This window comes from Carassius carassius, chromosome 3 (assembly GCF_963082965.1).
Source record: "Carassius carassius chromosome 3, fCarCar2.1, whole genome shotgun sequence".
Taxonomy (NCBI): Eukaryota; Metazoa; Chordata; class Actinopteri; order Cypriniformes; family Cyprinidae; genus Carassius; species Carassius carassius.
Genome location: NC_081757.1, coordinates 27,406,995 through 27,422,746, shown reverse-complemented (window position 1 = coordinate 27,422,746; position 15,752 = coordinate 27,406,995). Strand labels below are relative to the sequence as shown.

Here is a 15,752-nt window from a genome sequence, read left to right as displayed (position 1 = left end):
ACATCTGCTCAGCATTACGAGCCGTTGGGGGACGCCCATGCACCTCTTGCACCTTGGAGCCTCACAAACACACGTGCAAAACGCACGCTCACATTTACACAATCCACACGGTGCTCATTTCCTGCTTGGAAAGCGGGGCCTGGCCGTCCGCACCATTTCTTGAGTCTCGTTCTATACCTTCACTCCCATCCCCCCAGATTTCAGAAAGTCAAGCGGAAGTTATTTTATTTAACAGCACTAGAATAAAGTAAAACATAAGCATGCCATCTGCACACTTATTCAACCAGATACGTGATCAGCCCTAACTCATTGAGGAATGTAAAACCAATGCAAACAAATGGAGAGGATGACATCATTGTGAATGGAGGGGAAAGGAAGAGGGACGGAGATAAAAGTGCTTTAAAGTGCAAGATGATTTAATTACAAGGATGAGTGTTGAGCATCAGCTCACAAGTTGGCTCCTGACGGTTGTTAATGAAATTAGACAACACGGGGACATTATGCATCTAAAACTTTTTCACATCAGGTGGTTTCACATCAGGCTCCCATCCTACTGACTTTTTGAAAGTCATTCTGTCTGTTTCCATGGTGATGATTAGCTGACCAAACTTTCAACAAAGAGCAGATGATTCAGACTCTCTGTTTTCAGATCTGCCTTCCTGTTAGGATGTTTTTCTTATCTAAATATTAATCATGTAACAGAATCCACAAATCTGCTGTAAGACCCACACTGGGCACATACTATTGAGACTTGTCAGCGGGCCTGGGGATTTGGCTATCCCTGCATGCCCGTGAATGTCGTAGCATGGCAGAAGACTCACAGCGGTTTCCTCTAAAAATAAACAACAATGACAACAACAAGCGCTGGGGTTTGCGCTGAGTTGCATCAGCCAAATATGAGCTAATGGCATTAGTCAAGAGGGCAAAAAAAGACAAATGCAACTTCTATGTTACCTCAGCAAACCAGGAGGAATTCAAGAAGTTGAACAACCGCAATTCCTGGACCACATATTCAATCTAATGCCAAACCACCCCTAGTTATTTCCCTAATTGAAATACTACCAGAAACATTTAGAGATTGAAAACACTGTTATTCTCTGTAAAACCCTTTTAAAGCATTACCACAGATCTGGCCAGACCTCAGTGTTTATAAAGACTTTAACTGAGTAAAGAAGTGGTCCCAGACTACATAACCTACTTTCCCTGCAAAACTCAGTGAAGCCAAAATCTGTTTACTTGAATTTGATACAGTGAAATCAGCAATACTGCAAAATCTGTAACCCTTTAGTATGGGCACCAATTCTCAATATTAGTATTATTAGTTGCTTATTAGCATGCCTATTAATTACATATTGGCTGTTTAATAGTACTTCTAAAGCATATATTCTGCGATTCCATATTCTACATCCCTAATCCTACCCAATGCCTCAACTTAACAACTACCTTATTATTAACTATAACTATTAATAAGCAGCAAATTAGGAGTGTATTGAGGCAAAAGTCATAGTTTATGGTTTGTAAATAGCAAGAACTGGAGCTTAAAATAAAGCGTGAACATAAAATCTTATTTCAATTTAAAATAATAGTTATTTTTGTAATATATTTTACCATTTAATTTATTTCTATGGCAAACCTGACTTTTCAGCAGTTATTACTCCAGTCTTCAGTGTCACATGATCCTTCCGAAATCATTCTAATGAGCTGTTTTGGTGCTCAAGAAACACTTTATATTACCACTGTGGAAAACATTTTTTTTTTTCTGGAAATCATGATACTTCCATTTAGGATTCTTTGACATTTGAGCAGTAGTGTACATCTGACTGCTCTCTATTGTGGTCCATGGGTAGTCAATTGTGGTTATGTGGTCAAGAATCCAAATGACAGGAAGAGACTCAAAAGGTAATAACCTATAAATTAAAATGAAACCTGTCCAATATATTTTTATTAAAAACATCCAATCAGTGTATAAAAAGGGTCCGTGTAGAAACCACCAATCATGAAGCTGTCTGTTTTGAGTTAAAAATGAATCAATACAGCACTAACCAGTTGTGAAAGATCTCTTTTAATCTCATCCAGCAACACGAACTGAAAGAATAAAAGAGCATCTCAGCTCCTCAACATTCTGGACCTGTTGCCTGGACAAGAATCAGAAGAGTTTGAGAAACACATTTCATGAAATAGGGATCAAATGATATGCAAGAATCTCACCCAGAAAGCCAAAAACTTCTCTTAGTACCAAAAATGAAAACACAAACAACTAAACCGATTAGGTCACTTTTCACAGACCTTCTATTAAGGCTTAAAACAAATATACTCACTTGTAAATGGATTAAACACCATAGATGAATGCCAGTATGAAACCTTCAGTCCTTTACTGAACGCACACATGTAAAACAAAAAATCTGGTTTGGCTGCAATGAGGTAAAAGTCGCTCCCATCTGATAGTGTCATATGATGATTGGAGCTGAAGGTCTCTATGCCCCATGCCCAGAGGGTACAGCTCAATGCTCGGCTTTATTCTGCTGCTTTCTATCTGTTTAAATCCACAAAGCAAGTATGAAAAGAATTGCAGATGTTGAGTCAGTGAGCAGAAATCTGAGGCCTGGCTAGTTGATAAATAGTAAACTGATACTGCAGTCATAAGACCAACATATCAGTCCTCATTCACTAGTTAGAATACGTAAGAGACGGAGAAAAGATGCCAGAAAATCACTACCATTCCACATTTGATAACACATGCAATTAAATGTGTTAACATTTACTGGGCCCCTGGGGGGGTATAAAGAGTCATAAGGGTCAAAAAAAATGTTTTGAATTTTTTGAGACTTATACAACATATGAAAGCTGAATAAACAATCTTTCTATTGATGTGTGGTTTGTTAGGATAAGACAATATTTGACCGATATACAACTATTAGAAAATCTGGAATCTGAGGGTGCAAAGAAAATTTAGAAAATATTAAGAAAATCACATTTAAAGTTGTTCATGTGATGTTCTTAGCAATGCATATTACTAATCACAAATTTAATTGTGATATATTTTCAGTAGGACATTATCCTCCTGACTTTTGGCATAACAGAAATATCAATAATTTTGACCCATTCAATGTATTTTTGGCTGTTGCTACAAATATACGCGTGCTACTTATGACTGGTTTTGTGGTCCAGGGTCACATATAATATAATTATAACTGTATGATTCAAATAAACTTTTATGTAAAAAGGTAATATGATTACATTATTTTATGTTATTCCTCATACTTAAACTTTTTTACAGCTAACTTTTTTTGCAGAAGAGTGAACTGTGTAAGCACACTGAAGAAGTGTGCAATCAGTGTGTGTGATGGAATAGAGAGAATGATGAATGAGTGACCAGTGAATACCTGAGACAGCAGCACATCATACACAGCACTATAAAATACAAGACATACAAACATACTGAACGTTACAAATCATGCACAGAAGGCACACACCTTCCCCTAACAGTGTTAAAGAGCAGCGCATAGATGAGCACAGTAAATCTCTGTTACCTCTGAAGAAGGGCATGGTGAACACTGCCTCCGATCCCCTCGCTTCCCCCTGCCCGCCCTGTCCCAGAGACCTCCGCCTCCTCCAACGCATCACTGTACAGTCCGATAACACACACACCCTTTCTGCCGATCCTCTGTTCCTAAAGTTGACTGTGCTGAATAAATGACAAGTCAGGAATGTGCATTCTCCCTCGTGAACAGCGTCATACTCTGAGCACACACACACACACACAGACACACACCTAACACAGGAGTTCACAGAGAGTCAGGACGAGAGGATGCAGCTGCTTTTCCTTTCACACTTTCTCCCTCTCGCACTCTCTCATCAGTTCTGTGTCTTTCCATCCTCGCTGCAGCAAATCCTGCAGCATCAGCCTCAAATCACAGCTTACACACACACACACACACACACAAACAAGGCAACACTGTTGAAAATTAGAACCAGCACATTCACACTGTATCACCGGTATGAAACACCCGCTGTTCTCACATCACTTCCTGATGGATCTACGCATCTATATTAGTGGTTCTCAACTGGTTTTGTTTCAGGGAAAGATTTCACTTTGGTGATGCAATACAGTGCCGTTTTTTCATAGGGGTAGAATATCATGCAATCTGTCCATTCTGGCAATATTTCACCTACTACCTAATTCTGCTAATTCTACGAAGTAACAGACAAACTAAACTATTCAAATCTGTGGAGCTTGACTGTTCAGACAGATTTGACATTAACAGCAATAAAATATAGACCTGTTATATTCCCATTGGCTATTGATTTATTATCCTAATTATGGTAAGTTACATTTTATTATTTCCACTTTGAAATAGTTTTGCTGCATTGTTTGATTGTATTGGACTAGACCTGTGATCCATTTTCATTGTGACCCACCAGTTGAGAATCATTGATCAATATCATCTACTGCACATAAAGAAACATGAATTATCATGTGTCCAAAGTTAGACTAGACACTTGGAAAAAGTGCAGTTACAGCCCACAAAGTAAACATCAGCAGAAGATCAAAATGTGCTGCAGAAACTCAACCCAGGAATGAGTTTACATTTTTGCTTTCCGAGGATCCATCATTTTGAAGTTGATGGTTTTTTTTATGTTTTTTGGAGAAAGTCATCAGACCAAACAGGTACACTCACTAGTCTACTTTTACACACTTGTTACTCTCGCTTTTGCAAACTATTCTACTCAAACTTATAGATTTGAAATCATTTCAATGATCTGTTGAATGTTTAGGCTGATGATAATCTGGGCAACATTTTGAGCAACTTTGGGAAATGTTGCCATCACAACGGTCAACCAGGTGAGACACAGAGCCCACGACGGATATAAAATATCCAAACAGAAATTTGTTAGCCATTCTCATTGGAAAAGTGGCCATGCAATGTTGCCTTATGTATCATCACCCTTAGCTGTGGTGACTGTGAAACTGAGCGACTGTGCTGTAGTTTGTTTATAGCCTAAGTTTAGATTTTTATTTTGATCTCTTGTATTTAGGATTCATAAAAGTTGTGTTCATTTGTGAAGGTAATCTTTATGGACAAAACCTGTAAGAATCATACATTTTTGTTGGACACATATTATCCAAAAATCTACAATAGTCCAAAGGTCAATGGATGTTGAGGGAACCTAACGTCACACAAAACATTTACAATCAAAGCTGGTTTACCCCTCTAGACGTTTAGGACATGGTGTCTGGCTAAAGTAAAGAGCAAGCTACTCTGTTTCACTCAACATCCACAGCAGAATTTTACACCTGGAGTTATCTGATGGCATTTGTCTATTTTCCCCGTGTTTGTGTTGTGGTCGGAAGTTCTCTAAAGACTGGAAATTAGTGGCCAGTGGAACCCGCTTACAAGAAACATGCTGGACCCACCAGAGGAATGTGGGGTCGGTGATTTGGCTATGTGGAATAAAAACCACTAAACAATATCATTGCACTCAACATGTAGTGTATTTTTGATGCATTTATCAGATGGCTCGGCTACTGTCATGCTGTGATGAGTGTATAATTAAAAGATATTCCTTGAAATGTTCACACATGTTTGTGTGTATTCACAGTATGAACAGGCAGGTGTGTGTGTGTGTGTGTGTGTGTGTGTGTGTGTGTGTGTGTGTGTGTGTGTGTGTGTGTGTGTGTGTGTGTGTGTGTGTGTGTGTGTGTGTGTGTGTGGACTGGGTGGAGCTCGAGCCGTGTAGCGCTGCACACCACAGGGGTGCGTTCACACATACGGTCCTCATTATGGCACCAGAATTAAAACTCAGTGTGAGCCTCAGTACTGGTACTGTCTGTTCTTGTACTGCACTCTAACACCTCTCTGCTCCAGAAGAGACTGATCAACCTGCCTGCACAGTGTTGAGATATTAGGAGTAACTCCCAAGAAGACAACATTAAGAAAACTCTAGTTTTTGCACACAATTATGGGCTTTTATAATTTAAATTGTTATGGGTCAATTTAATTTGCATTGTACACTTCTGACTTCAAAGTGGTACTAACACTAGTCCAAAAGTTCATGCTCCAGAGTTGAAAGCAAAGCAGATCCACTTCTAAAGGGATAGATCATCCAAAGAAAGAAAATTCTGTAATTAATTACACACCCTTTATGTTGTTCCAAACCTGTAAGACCTTTGTTCATCTCCAGAACACAAATTAGATGTTTTTAATGAAATCCGAGAGCTTTCTGACCCTGCATAGACAGCAATGCAACTACCAAGTTCAAGGCCCAGAAAAGTTGTAAGGACATCATTAAAATAGTCCATGTGACATGAGTGGTTCAACCGAAATTTTATGATCCTCCAAGAATACTTTTCTGGGCCTTGACCGTGGTAGTTCAGTTGCTGTCTAAAAGGGCCAGAAAGCTCTCAGATTGCACAACATTTTTTCTTGATTTGTATTCCGAAGATGAACAAAGGTCTTACGGGGTTGGAACAACATGAGGGTAATTAATGACAAAATTTTCATTTTGGTTGAACTATCCCTTTAATTTTATGAAGCTGTGAGAATACGTTTTTGTGTGCAAAGAAAACAAAATTAACAACTTTATTCAACCATTCATCTCCTCCGTGACAGTCTTCGACATGCGTTCATGTCACTACCATGATGCATGTGATCATAAAGTCAGTACACTATTACCTCAAGGCCCGCTACTTCGCAAATCTTTTTAACTCGTCAGAGTGTTTCATTGCAAAGGAGTGTTTGCAAAAGCACATATCTCAAGTTTTAGAATTAGATTTTGAGTCCAACTCTTAAATATATCTGTAAAACTGTTTAGATGATTGAGTAAGTTGTTAACAGTGTTTACTGGAGACCTGTATGAACTGATTCAGTGTAGTTTGGCAAACCAAACAGGTGTTTCACTGAAAAGAACCACTTCAAAAGAAATAAGAAACCGGGTCCTCCTTCTAAATCATGTTGGGCATAGTGTATATTGGACACTATATATAATTTCACTTGATAAACAGTTTTCAAACCTAATCGTGTTATTATATGCTACACAAGTACATAAGCTAACTATGGTCATTGTAACATACATCATGTCATGACATGATTTTGGAGGAATTGTAATCAGGCACTAAAGACAGTAGTCAATTTCAGAGGAGGCCCCAATTTCTTATGACACCACACATTAATATTAATATTTAATATTTATTTTAACATTAAAAAAAATACTTTTATGCCTATGCATTTTGTAACATATACTATAACAAGTTACATAACAACACCTTTCATTTACTAACAGCCTTGTTTCTGACCTAACCACAGACTTTACTCATTACCACAACGACAACCCTAATTACACAGTAAGCTACCAAAGGAAAATGAATGGACTCAAATTATCTGAGCATTTTATTAAACTTGTTGGGATTTACAGCAGTGTACTGTACAGCAGTAATATGTGTAAAACAAATCTTGAATAAATATAGATCCAACAGCTCTTCTCTTGATTTCGTTCCTTTTCTGCACTTCCATGTTTCCCTCCACTATAAGCCACTTCACTTGCTCTCCAACATCTGGAAATCATTTCTCATCTATTACAACGCTGCCAGACTCAGGCCATTTGTTGATCTTGACAAGGAGCCATTCTCCAACTAAATATTGATTCTTTTATTGCTAAGTAATTGTGTAATGATAAAACACTTCAGTACCAGTATCAGGTGTAGATGTAGACAAAATAGAGTTGTTGAGTTAAAAGGCAACGTAACGTTTGGAGTGCTGCTCTGTTTATTAATTCTCATTATCTTATGGCTGTGAGTGGTTAGTCAGTTGAAGTCCATACAATATAAGCAGAGGGATTTTGTTTTCTGTGGCTGCCTGGCACTCAGACCATGAACAGAGACTGAGACTTAAAGTGCACAACATGTAAAGCAGCATTGCTTGGAAAGATCCTACCATATTCCACCAATCAGGTCCCAGTATGAAATCTGCAGCTGCTACATGGATCTCTCACAGGTCCCATTACCCAGAATTATTCCCCCTTTGAGGTAACATGAGGTCACTTCAGTCAAAGCTAATGCTCAGTACTCATGAAAGAAGACCTGTTGTCTGGTTGCCATGGTAACAAGTGGATAATAGTTTCAGTCTGCTTGTGAATGGTTTTTGAGATAGAGGTATGGATATTTCTGGTGCATCTCCAGCTACCTTCACATAAACAGCTGCTTTAGCACAGCTGTTCACAATAGTTAGGTTTAATCATGCTAAAAGATGAGGAGGAAGATGATGATGAAACACATTACAGTATGATGCAACTGTACACAGCTGCTGAACTGCACACAAACACTTTTCAAACGTCAGTGGCTGGTCTAAGTCTGTGGGATGTGTGTGTGTGTGTGTGTGTGTGTGTGTGTGTGTGTGTGTGTGTGTGTGTGTGTGTTTGTGTGTGTGTGTGTGTGTGTGTGTGTGTGTGTGTGTGTGTGTGTGTGTGTGTGTTTGTCAGGGCCCAGAGGAAATGTAGTTCCTCCCCTCTCTCTCTCTCTCTCTCTCTCTCTCGATAGGAATCTTAAAGGAGCAGACCAAGTAAACACATAATGGGATTCACATAGTGTGTGAAAATGCCAGGCATTTCCCAGCCATATTTCAAAACATATTAAAGTCAAGAATGATTTCTTTTTTTATAAATATGTAGAATTAGAATAAAGGCATACCTAAACCGTGTACTCTTGTGAAAAATAAGTAAACTTATTACAGTACTTATTTGGAAATAATATTTGTAAGTATTTTAAAGAATAATTAATTTTAATGTTATCATACACTTGGATGTTATTTATCATAAAATGAAATATATTATAAGTTACATTTAAATGCAATTAGTTCAACTTAAAATACTTGGGTCTTAAGTACTGTCAGGGCCGTACTGTCATCCATATAAAAACAAGAATACACACACACACACACACACACACACACACATATATATATATATGCACAACACTAAACAAGAAGCTAAAAATATACAGGCTGACTCAAATCAGGGATAGGGAATATACTTATAGGGATATACTTAAGAACATAAGACACAAAAGGAAACAGGAACTAAACAGTGATACCACCTGACAAACATTTATGGTAAACTAAAATCCAAAGTAGTTTCTATTAAAACTTGAGTCATGTATTTAAATATATTTGTAACCACACTGTTATTGTGAATGATGTAATTAAAATGAAGTTGTTATTTAGTTCATTTAAAATATATTTACATTAAATGCAATAATGACACTGCAGTTAAAATTAAAAGTGCTTTACGTGTGCTTTATTGTGTTAGTCAGCATATCAAAATGAGTGTGCTTTTTAAATCAAAACAATAGATTATTAACACAAAATGATTTAAAATGTACTGTAAAGTAATACTTTACATTATTTGAATTTACAAAATCTGCTAAAGTGTGTTTAGATAGTCATGGACGCGTAAGCTCAAATAGTCTTTTATTTTATTTAATTTTACTATTTATTTTTATTTTAAAATGTTAAAATAAATTATGCCTATGCATTTTGTAACATACTAGAACACTCTCCTTTAGATTTGGAGAATTAAGTATTACATCACTTGCTCAGCAATGGATCCTCTACAGGGAAAGATGCTGTTCCTTGTGGATTATTGTGATTCATATTTTTATGCTTTTCCTTGAACTCATTAAATCAGCATACTCCATTCTCTGGAGAAGAACCACTGGTTAGCTAGTGATGTAAGTGTTACGATTGATCACAGGAAATGAGAGATCCAATTGCAGTGCGTTTAAAGGGGTAATCCAAAACAAAAACAGGCAAGAGGTCAATAACAAGAAGGGCAGTCCAGAAACAAGAACTAGAAAACACTAGGGAACGCAAGAAAACCGGGTGATGGAAAATAAGGACTCCATGACACAGACAGAAAACAGACCGGTTTATATAGACATGATAACGAAGGAAGTGGAGACAGCTGAGTGCAATAACAGGAGTGCAATTAACCGTGATGAAGGGACAAAGCTATGTGGGAAATGTAGTGCCTGCGGTGGGGTGACTATGGAGAAGTGAGACCACTAGTGGACACCCAGGGAAACACAGACCAGACACCGTGACAGTAAGGCTATATTCATTTCTTCAAATGTTCGGATGAAGAAGCACACTCATCTACATCTCATATAGCCTGAGGTGTGAGTACATTTCCAGCAAATTTTCATTTTGGGGTGAACTGTTCCTTTAAGCAAACCTGTATCTGTTTTAGTAATGTTTCAGTGTGTCTGGGGGCAAAAAGCATGTCGACCTCTGCTACATTACAGCACTATTGTGTCATTGTAAGTGCTGGATGGACTGTAGTGTATTACACACACACTCGTTCTAGTCTCACAGCTAAACCCTTTCTTGCCAAGAGTTGCACAACTGCCTAGAGATTGGACGCCAAGACAGGGAAGGGCGAGCAGTGACTTACATATGTTCAACATAAAAACACACACAAAACGTCTGCACAGCACAACTTTGGCATGAGAGAGTGTGTTGGAGCTGAGTTTCTCTCCAGATATGTCTGTAGGCATCTGGCAGACAGACGCACAATGTTATAGAATTTATGTGTCAACCCTTCTTAGCAGCTATGCCCAAAAAATAAGCACATTAAAGGTGGAAAAAAATAGAGTTCCTGGAGGTGGAAGCTCTTGGACTTGTTGCGCAACTGTAGCATTTAATTTCAAACGACTTCATTCCTTTTTGTCTTTGGTAAAAAAGTCAAAGTGAGAAATAATACAACTTGAGATAGGAACATGGCATTGTATTTTGTCATACTATAACATAAGAAGTGACACATTCTTGAAACTATGGTTGGGTTTAAGCAATGAAAAGGTCTGAATGGGTTTATAGCCATATAAAAAAATATGACCATTACTATGGCAACTCAGGAGCCCAGACCAGAAGAGCTGCAGGAGCAAAAGAGGCCAAAAATAAGACAATTTGTTTCTTCTCCATTCAGTTGAATACATATTTGCCACTCTGTCCTTGAAGACACTGGCCCACTCATTTTCTCCTTGAATCCTCTGTTTCTCTGATCTTCTGACTCATTCCATCTATCCTCTCTTGCTCTCTCACACACTCTTATTAAAATTCCAGTTAATCTTGCACACTATAAACGCCACTGAAAAAAACAATGGCTGCACTTAGTTCAGAGCATTCTTCACACTTTGCCTCTAAAAGTCAGGGATATTCTCTCTATATAAATCTTCAAACATTAATATGAAAGTCATTTCAAGATTTACATCCATAATCTGCACCAGATTCATGACACTCTGCACATAACCGTTAACAGATATATGAAACTCTCAGCAAAGGGAGACGAACTCAAAAAGATCAAGTATATTCATTTAAGAGTACATTTTGAGAATTTCTGAATTGCTTTTTTGGCTGTGCTTGGGAAGAACAGTCTATTAATGGACACTACATTATCAGCTTACATTTTTAATTTTACATTTTCAGAATCACAAACACTTGAGTGGCCAATGAATCACAGAAAATTACAGAAAATAACTATGCAATAAAATAAATACAGTATGAAAACGTACATCACTTATTTAACTTGATTTCCTTAAGACTACATTTGATTGTGTTTTTAAATTATTATTATTTTTATTTTATTTTTTAGATTTAAGTGAGAGTTAGATGATGGCAAATGTAATCAAAATGGAAAACTGAGAGAAAGAGCAAACACAATCAAATGTCCAACATCAGCCAGTACTGATAGATTAGAATTCCCAATTCATTATGCATCTCTAAAATAGAAACTCAGAGATAAAGCGTATATACACCACAATGAAGAAAAGAAAGTGTTAAAGAGCTGGAGCCATAGCCTCCAGGCAACACAAGTTTGAGTCCCAGGACTTCCGTCTTTTCCCGATCCCAATCTCTCCTCAGCTGTCCTATCAAATTAAGCCCTAAAACTGAGCTAAAGAGAGAGAGAGAAAAGGTTTAAGGATCAGAACTCCTTAAATAAATCACTTGATCCTTCTGTCTTCTGCCTAATCACACTTGTGACTTTCACGTGAATGCCTGAGGAATGAGGCAGTAATCGCTGGAGTTGACTGACATTCAGGAAGAGCTGAATCAACTGTCAGTTTTAATGCAACTGCAAAACTGTCCCTGGTTCAGTCACTGTAAAAACAAGCCACCAGTCTGCTCCTTCACCTCCTGTGCCCATCAAACAGTCTCCAGAGGGACCTGACCTCACTCCCCACACCGCAGTGGAGAAGAGTTCTCAGCCAAAGAAACCGCTGAATACAGAGATCCACATCATTTATCTTCCACATGTCAAAACATGGCGGATGTTCAAGCTGCTAATGCTTCACGATTACGGTATTAAACAAATACAGTACCAGTGATCTCCTCATGAACTTAGAGGATAATCTCCACTCTTTGTTTCTACTGTGGTCTGCCACTGTAAAATGATAAGGACAGAGGAAAAGAAGCCAAACTCCTGCCAAACGTGCCGGGCTCAGGGTTAAGCTAAACAATAACAGAGGCTTTCTCTGATAAGACAAAGGAAATGGATGGAGGAAATATTCTGCACATCTTCAGATGGTGAAAGTTGGCAGGGTTTATCTAGTTTCAGTGCACCGAGCAGTGTGGGAGGTGTAAGGGGGAGTAGATGCCAAATGTGTCTCAAATGCAAATGGGAAAAGATTTAAAAACAACAGATTATAATGTGAAAGTTAAACACGAAGCCAAGTGCGAATGCGTTGGTAATAAACAGTCTTTGTGGAATGGACAATGCATTTGTTTACTGTTCATTAAGAAGTGAAAGTGTTGGTCGTTGTGCTGATACTTGAATAGCTGTCAAATGACTTCTACTGACACTGATTTGTTCTGTTTAAACAAGACCATCTCTTGTTTGTTCACTATATGTTTGTGGCAATAGCAATTTTACGCCATCTCTCTCTCTCTCTCTTGCCAATGCAGCCTAGATACAGTGGCAGTAATAATAGTCAAAACTGACAACACACGTCACAAATGAATCTACAAAAAGATACTAGAGCTGATTCTGTTCTCATACATAAATGCATCATGGTAACCATAGTTTCCCAAACTCCACAGTTACAAGTTATTGTTAGTAATAACCTATTAATAATCATAAACCTACATTAAACAAAATCTGCAAAACAATACAACACAATTAAAGCAATTAAAAATGCTTAATAAAATTAATATATATATATATATATATATATATATATATAATTATTATTCATTTTTTATTTTTTTTAAGAATGTGACACATTATGATATATTATTCTTTATGATGGGATACAATGGAGCTGTAATTTTCTCCTAAAACACTGACAAAAAATTAATAAAAGCGACTCCAGCACTTTTCTAAACACCTGCAGCACTGCAACAAACCGAATGGATTTATTTATTTATTTATTTATTTATTTATTTATTTATTTATTTATTTATTTATTTATTTTGCTTAATTAGTGATTGATTGAGTTACAATGGAGGTTAATTCATAAAAAGCACATAAAGCTGCAGCTCTGTATACAATGTTATAATAGCTAAATAATAAGCTGATATAAAATATGTGAGACATTATGAAATACTAAAAGTGACTAACCAGGAAACCTGACACCTTTTGCAGAAATTGTTCCAAAATTCTTTAACATTTCAGCCTCTTATTTGTCAAATGGTGTTACTGACTCCATCAATATTTGATAATGAAATCATGTTTTAATAGCATATCATATCACATTCCTTGGCACCAAATAAAAACACACCTGTTGACCTGTTAAATAGTTTTCAATATAGGTCAAATTTGACCCCTAGAACAAACAATAAATGTAGTAAATATGGTAGTAGGCTATATTTGCAGAAACCACAATGATAAAATTCCTGATTGTTATTATTTAGTGACTTTGCACTTTAAAACTAGCTTCATGTTTTAAACAAAAGGACATTTGTTCTTTTCAAAAGGACCATTTTTGGAACAAGAAAACAGAAACAAGAAACAACTACATTTAGAGACTGAACACAATATCTATAGAATTATTAAAGACGTTATTGTCCTCGAAATATGCTCAGTAGCCCAAGAATGAAAGTCAAGTGATGTTTGTTTACATAGTTGCAAAATGCGCGCGATGTTGTTTACCGAACGTAAACACGAGTAAAGAAGACCTTGAACTTGACAATTAGCAAAGTGAGTAAACAAGTCAACCACACACATCTGTAAGTCAGCAAGAGCGGGTAAAGTACTGAAAAGTTCCTACTTTTAGCAGGCGGTTTGGTGGCCAGTGCTGAGATGTGCTTCTGCAGGCTGATAAGTTTACTCTCCAGGGCTCCGGAGCGGTAGCAGATGGAAGCGAGCTCTCCCTCCAGCTCCTCCAGGATGCTCACCGACTGACGGGATAAATCCGACAGCTGCCGGAGCACCGCGCACAGAGTCAAGCCGCACACATCCACCAGATCCGTGAACATCGCACCGCGACTCTTGCCGCCGCTCTTGCACACATCTTTAGGGACTATGGTCCTCTTGCAGAAGGGCATCGTTTCTGCTGTTACGGTAAACTCCCTTTAAAAGTGCGTGTTTCGCCAGTGCTGAGGAGTGTTGGCGGAGACTCTTGCTCGGGATTGCGCGTACAGTGAAGGCATTTTATGCATTATAATTGACTGTCCACTGTGAGGAGCTCTGCAGCGCTCCAGTTCACACTAGATCACTGCAAATCACAGCTCCAGACTCCCATGAACTGCGTCTGAGAGACCTCACCCACTCGCGCAACAAGACCATATGAGCTGAATCTTTCACGAAAGCTCAACTGTGCGTTCAGAAAGCAGCCTTGCTCTGCCCATGCTCACAAAATAAGGTTTTAAAAGTGACTCCAACAGGACTGAGAACAATGAGAGTGATAAAAACCCATATTTTAACCTTGCGTTTGCCCATCCCTACACTGTAAAAAATTATGCAGGGGGGTGTTAAATACAACCTGTGCAAATCAGTTATATTTTACTTAAGTATATTAGTTAGTAAGTAAAATATATAAAAATGGGTACATTTTAACTGCACTACCTATTTGTTAACAGTAATATCTGCATCATTAAAAAATGAGTAAAAAATACCCCAATATATTAGTTCAGTCATTGCAAATTGCGCATGCGTCAACTTCAACATCCAGGCGGGAATCGCGGATTTCAAATTTAACGTCTTCCAGAGGGACCACGAAGTGTTGAGCTCCAGGTAAGATTTTTTTTGTTGTTGTTTATCATGTTGATATCATATAACCCAAATATTAACTCATCAAAAGATTTGTAATTTGCTCGCTTCTGTTATATTGTCGGTGCTACAGCCAAGCTGACAGGTTGGAATTTGAGGTTGGTCGATTTAGCTTACTGATAGTGGCCTACACACTGGGTCTTATACCGGCAAATGCGAGTAAAATTCTATATTGCTAATTAAAATATTAGCTGCCATTAGTTTCATGTACATTGCTGAAATTAGTGAACAGCTTAGCGAAGGTGCAGCGCATGTGACTGTGTGATTTGTTCAGGCCAACGGCGTTTTTATTTGAGACACGGTTGACGTCGACGATGTCCTGAGGTGATCAAGGCCGAGAAAGTAAAAACAATAGCAGTAAAGCTGTTAATAAGGCAGGCTGGATAATTAATGTTACATTTTCTTGCATTTATATAATGATCTGCAGTGTTCTGTGTTAGAAGGGATCAAATCATAAAGTTGTCCTAATTTTATTATTGTTATTATTACGGATTTAT

General features: G+C 37.7%; 1 protein-coding gene across 3 annotated transcripts in view; it reads right to left on the bottom strand.

Annotated features, from left to right (window-relative positions):
• The window catches only part of nhsl2 (NHS-like 2), an 85,351-nt gene extending 70,452 nt beyond the window's left edge, over positions 1-14,899 (bottom strand). For 2 of the 3 annotated variants that reach the window (XM_059535251.1, XM_059535260.1), the window contains exon 1: positions 14,255-14,899. In XM_059535251.1, coding sequence (XP_059391234.1) covers positions 14,255-14,531 — 277 coding nt within the window. In that variant the 5' untranslated portion in view covers positions 14,532-14,899. Of the gene's footprint in view, positions 1-3,530; positions 3,904-14,254 lie in introns of those variants that run through there. The other variant, XM_059535270.1, reaches the window with a different exon arrangement.
• Between the last annotated feature and the right edge of the window lie 853 nt (positions 14,900-15,752).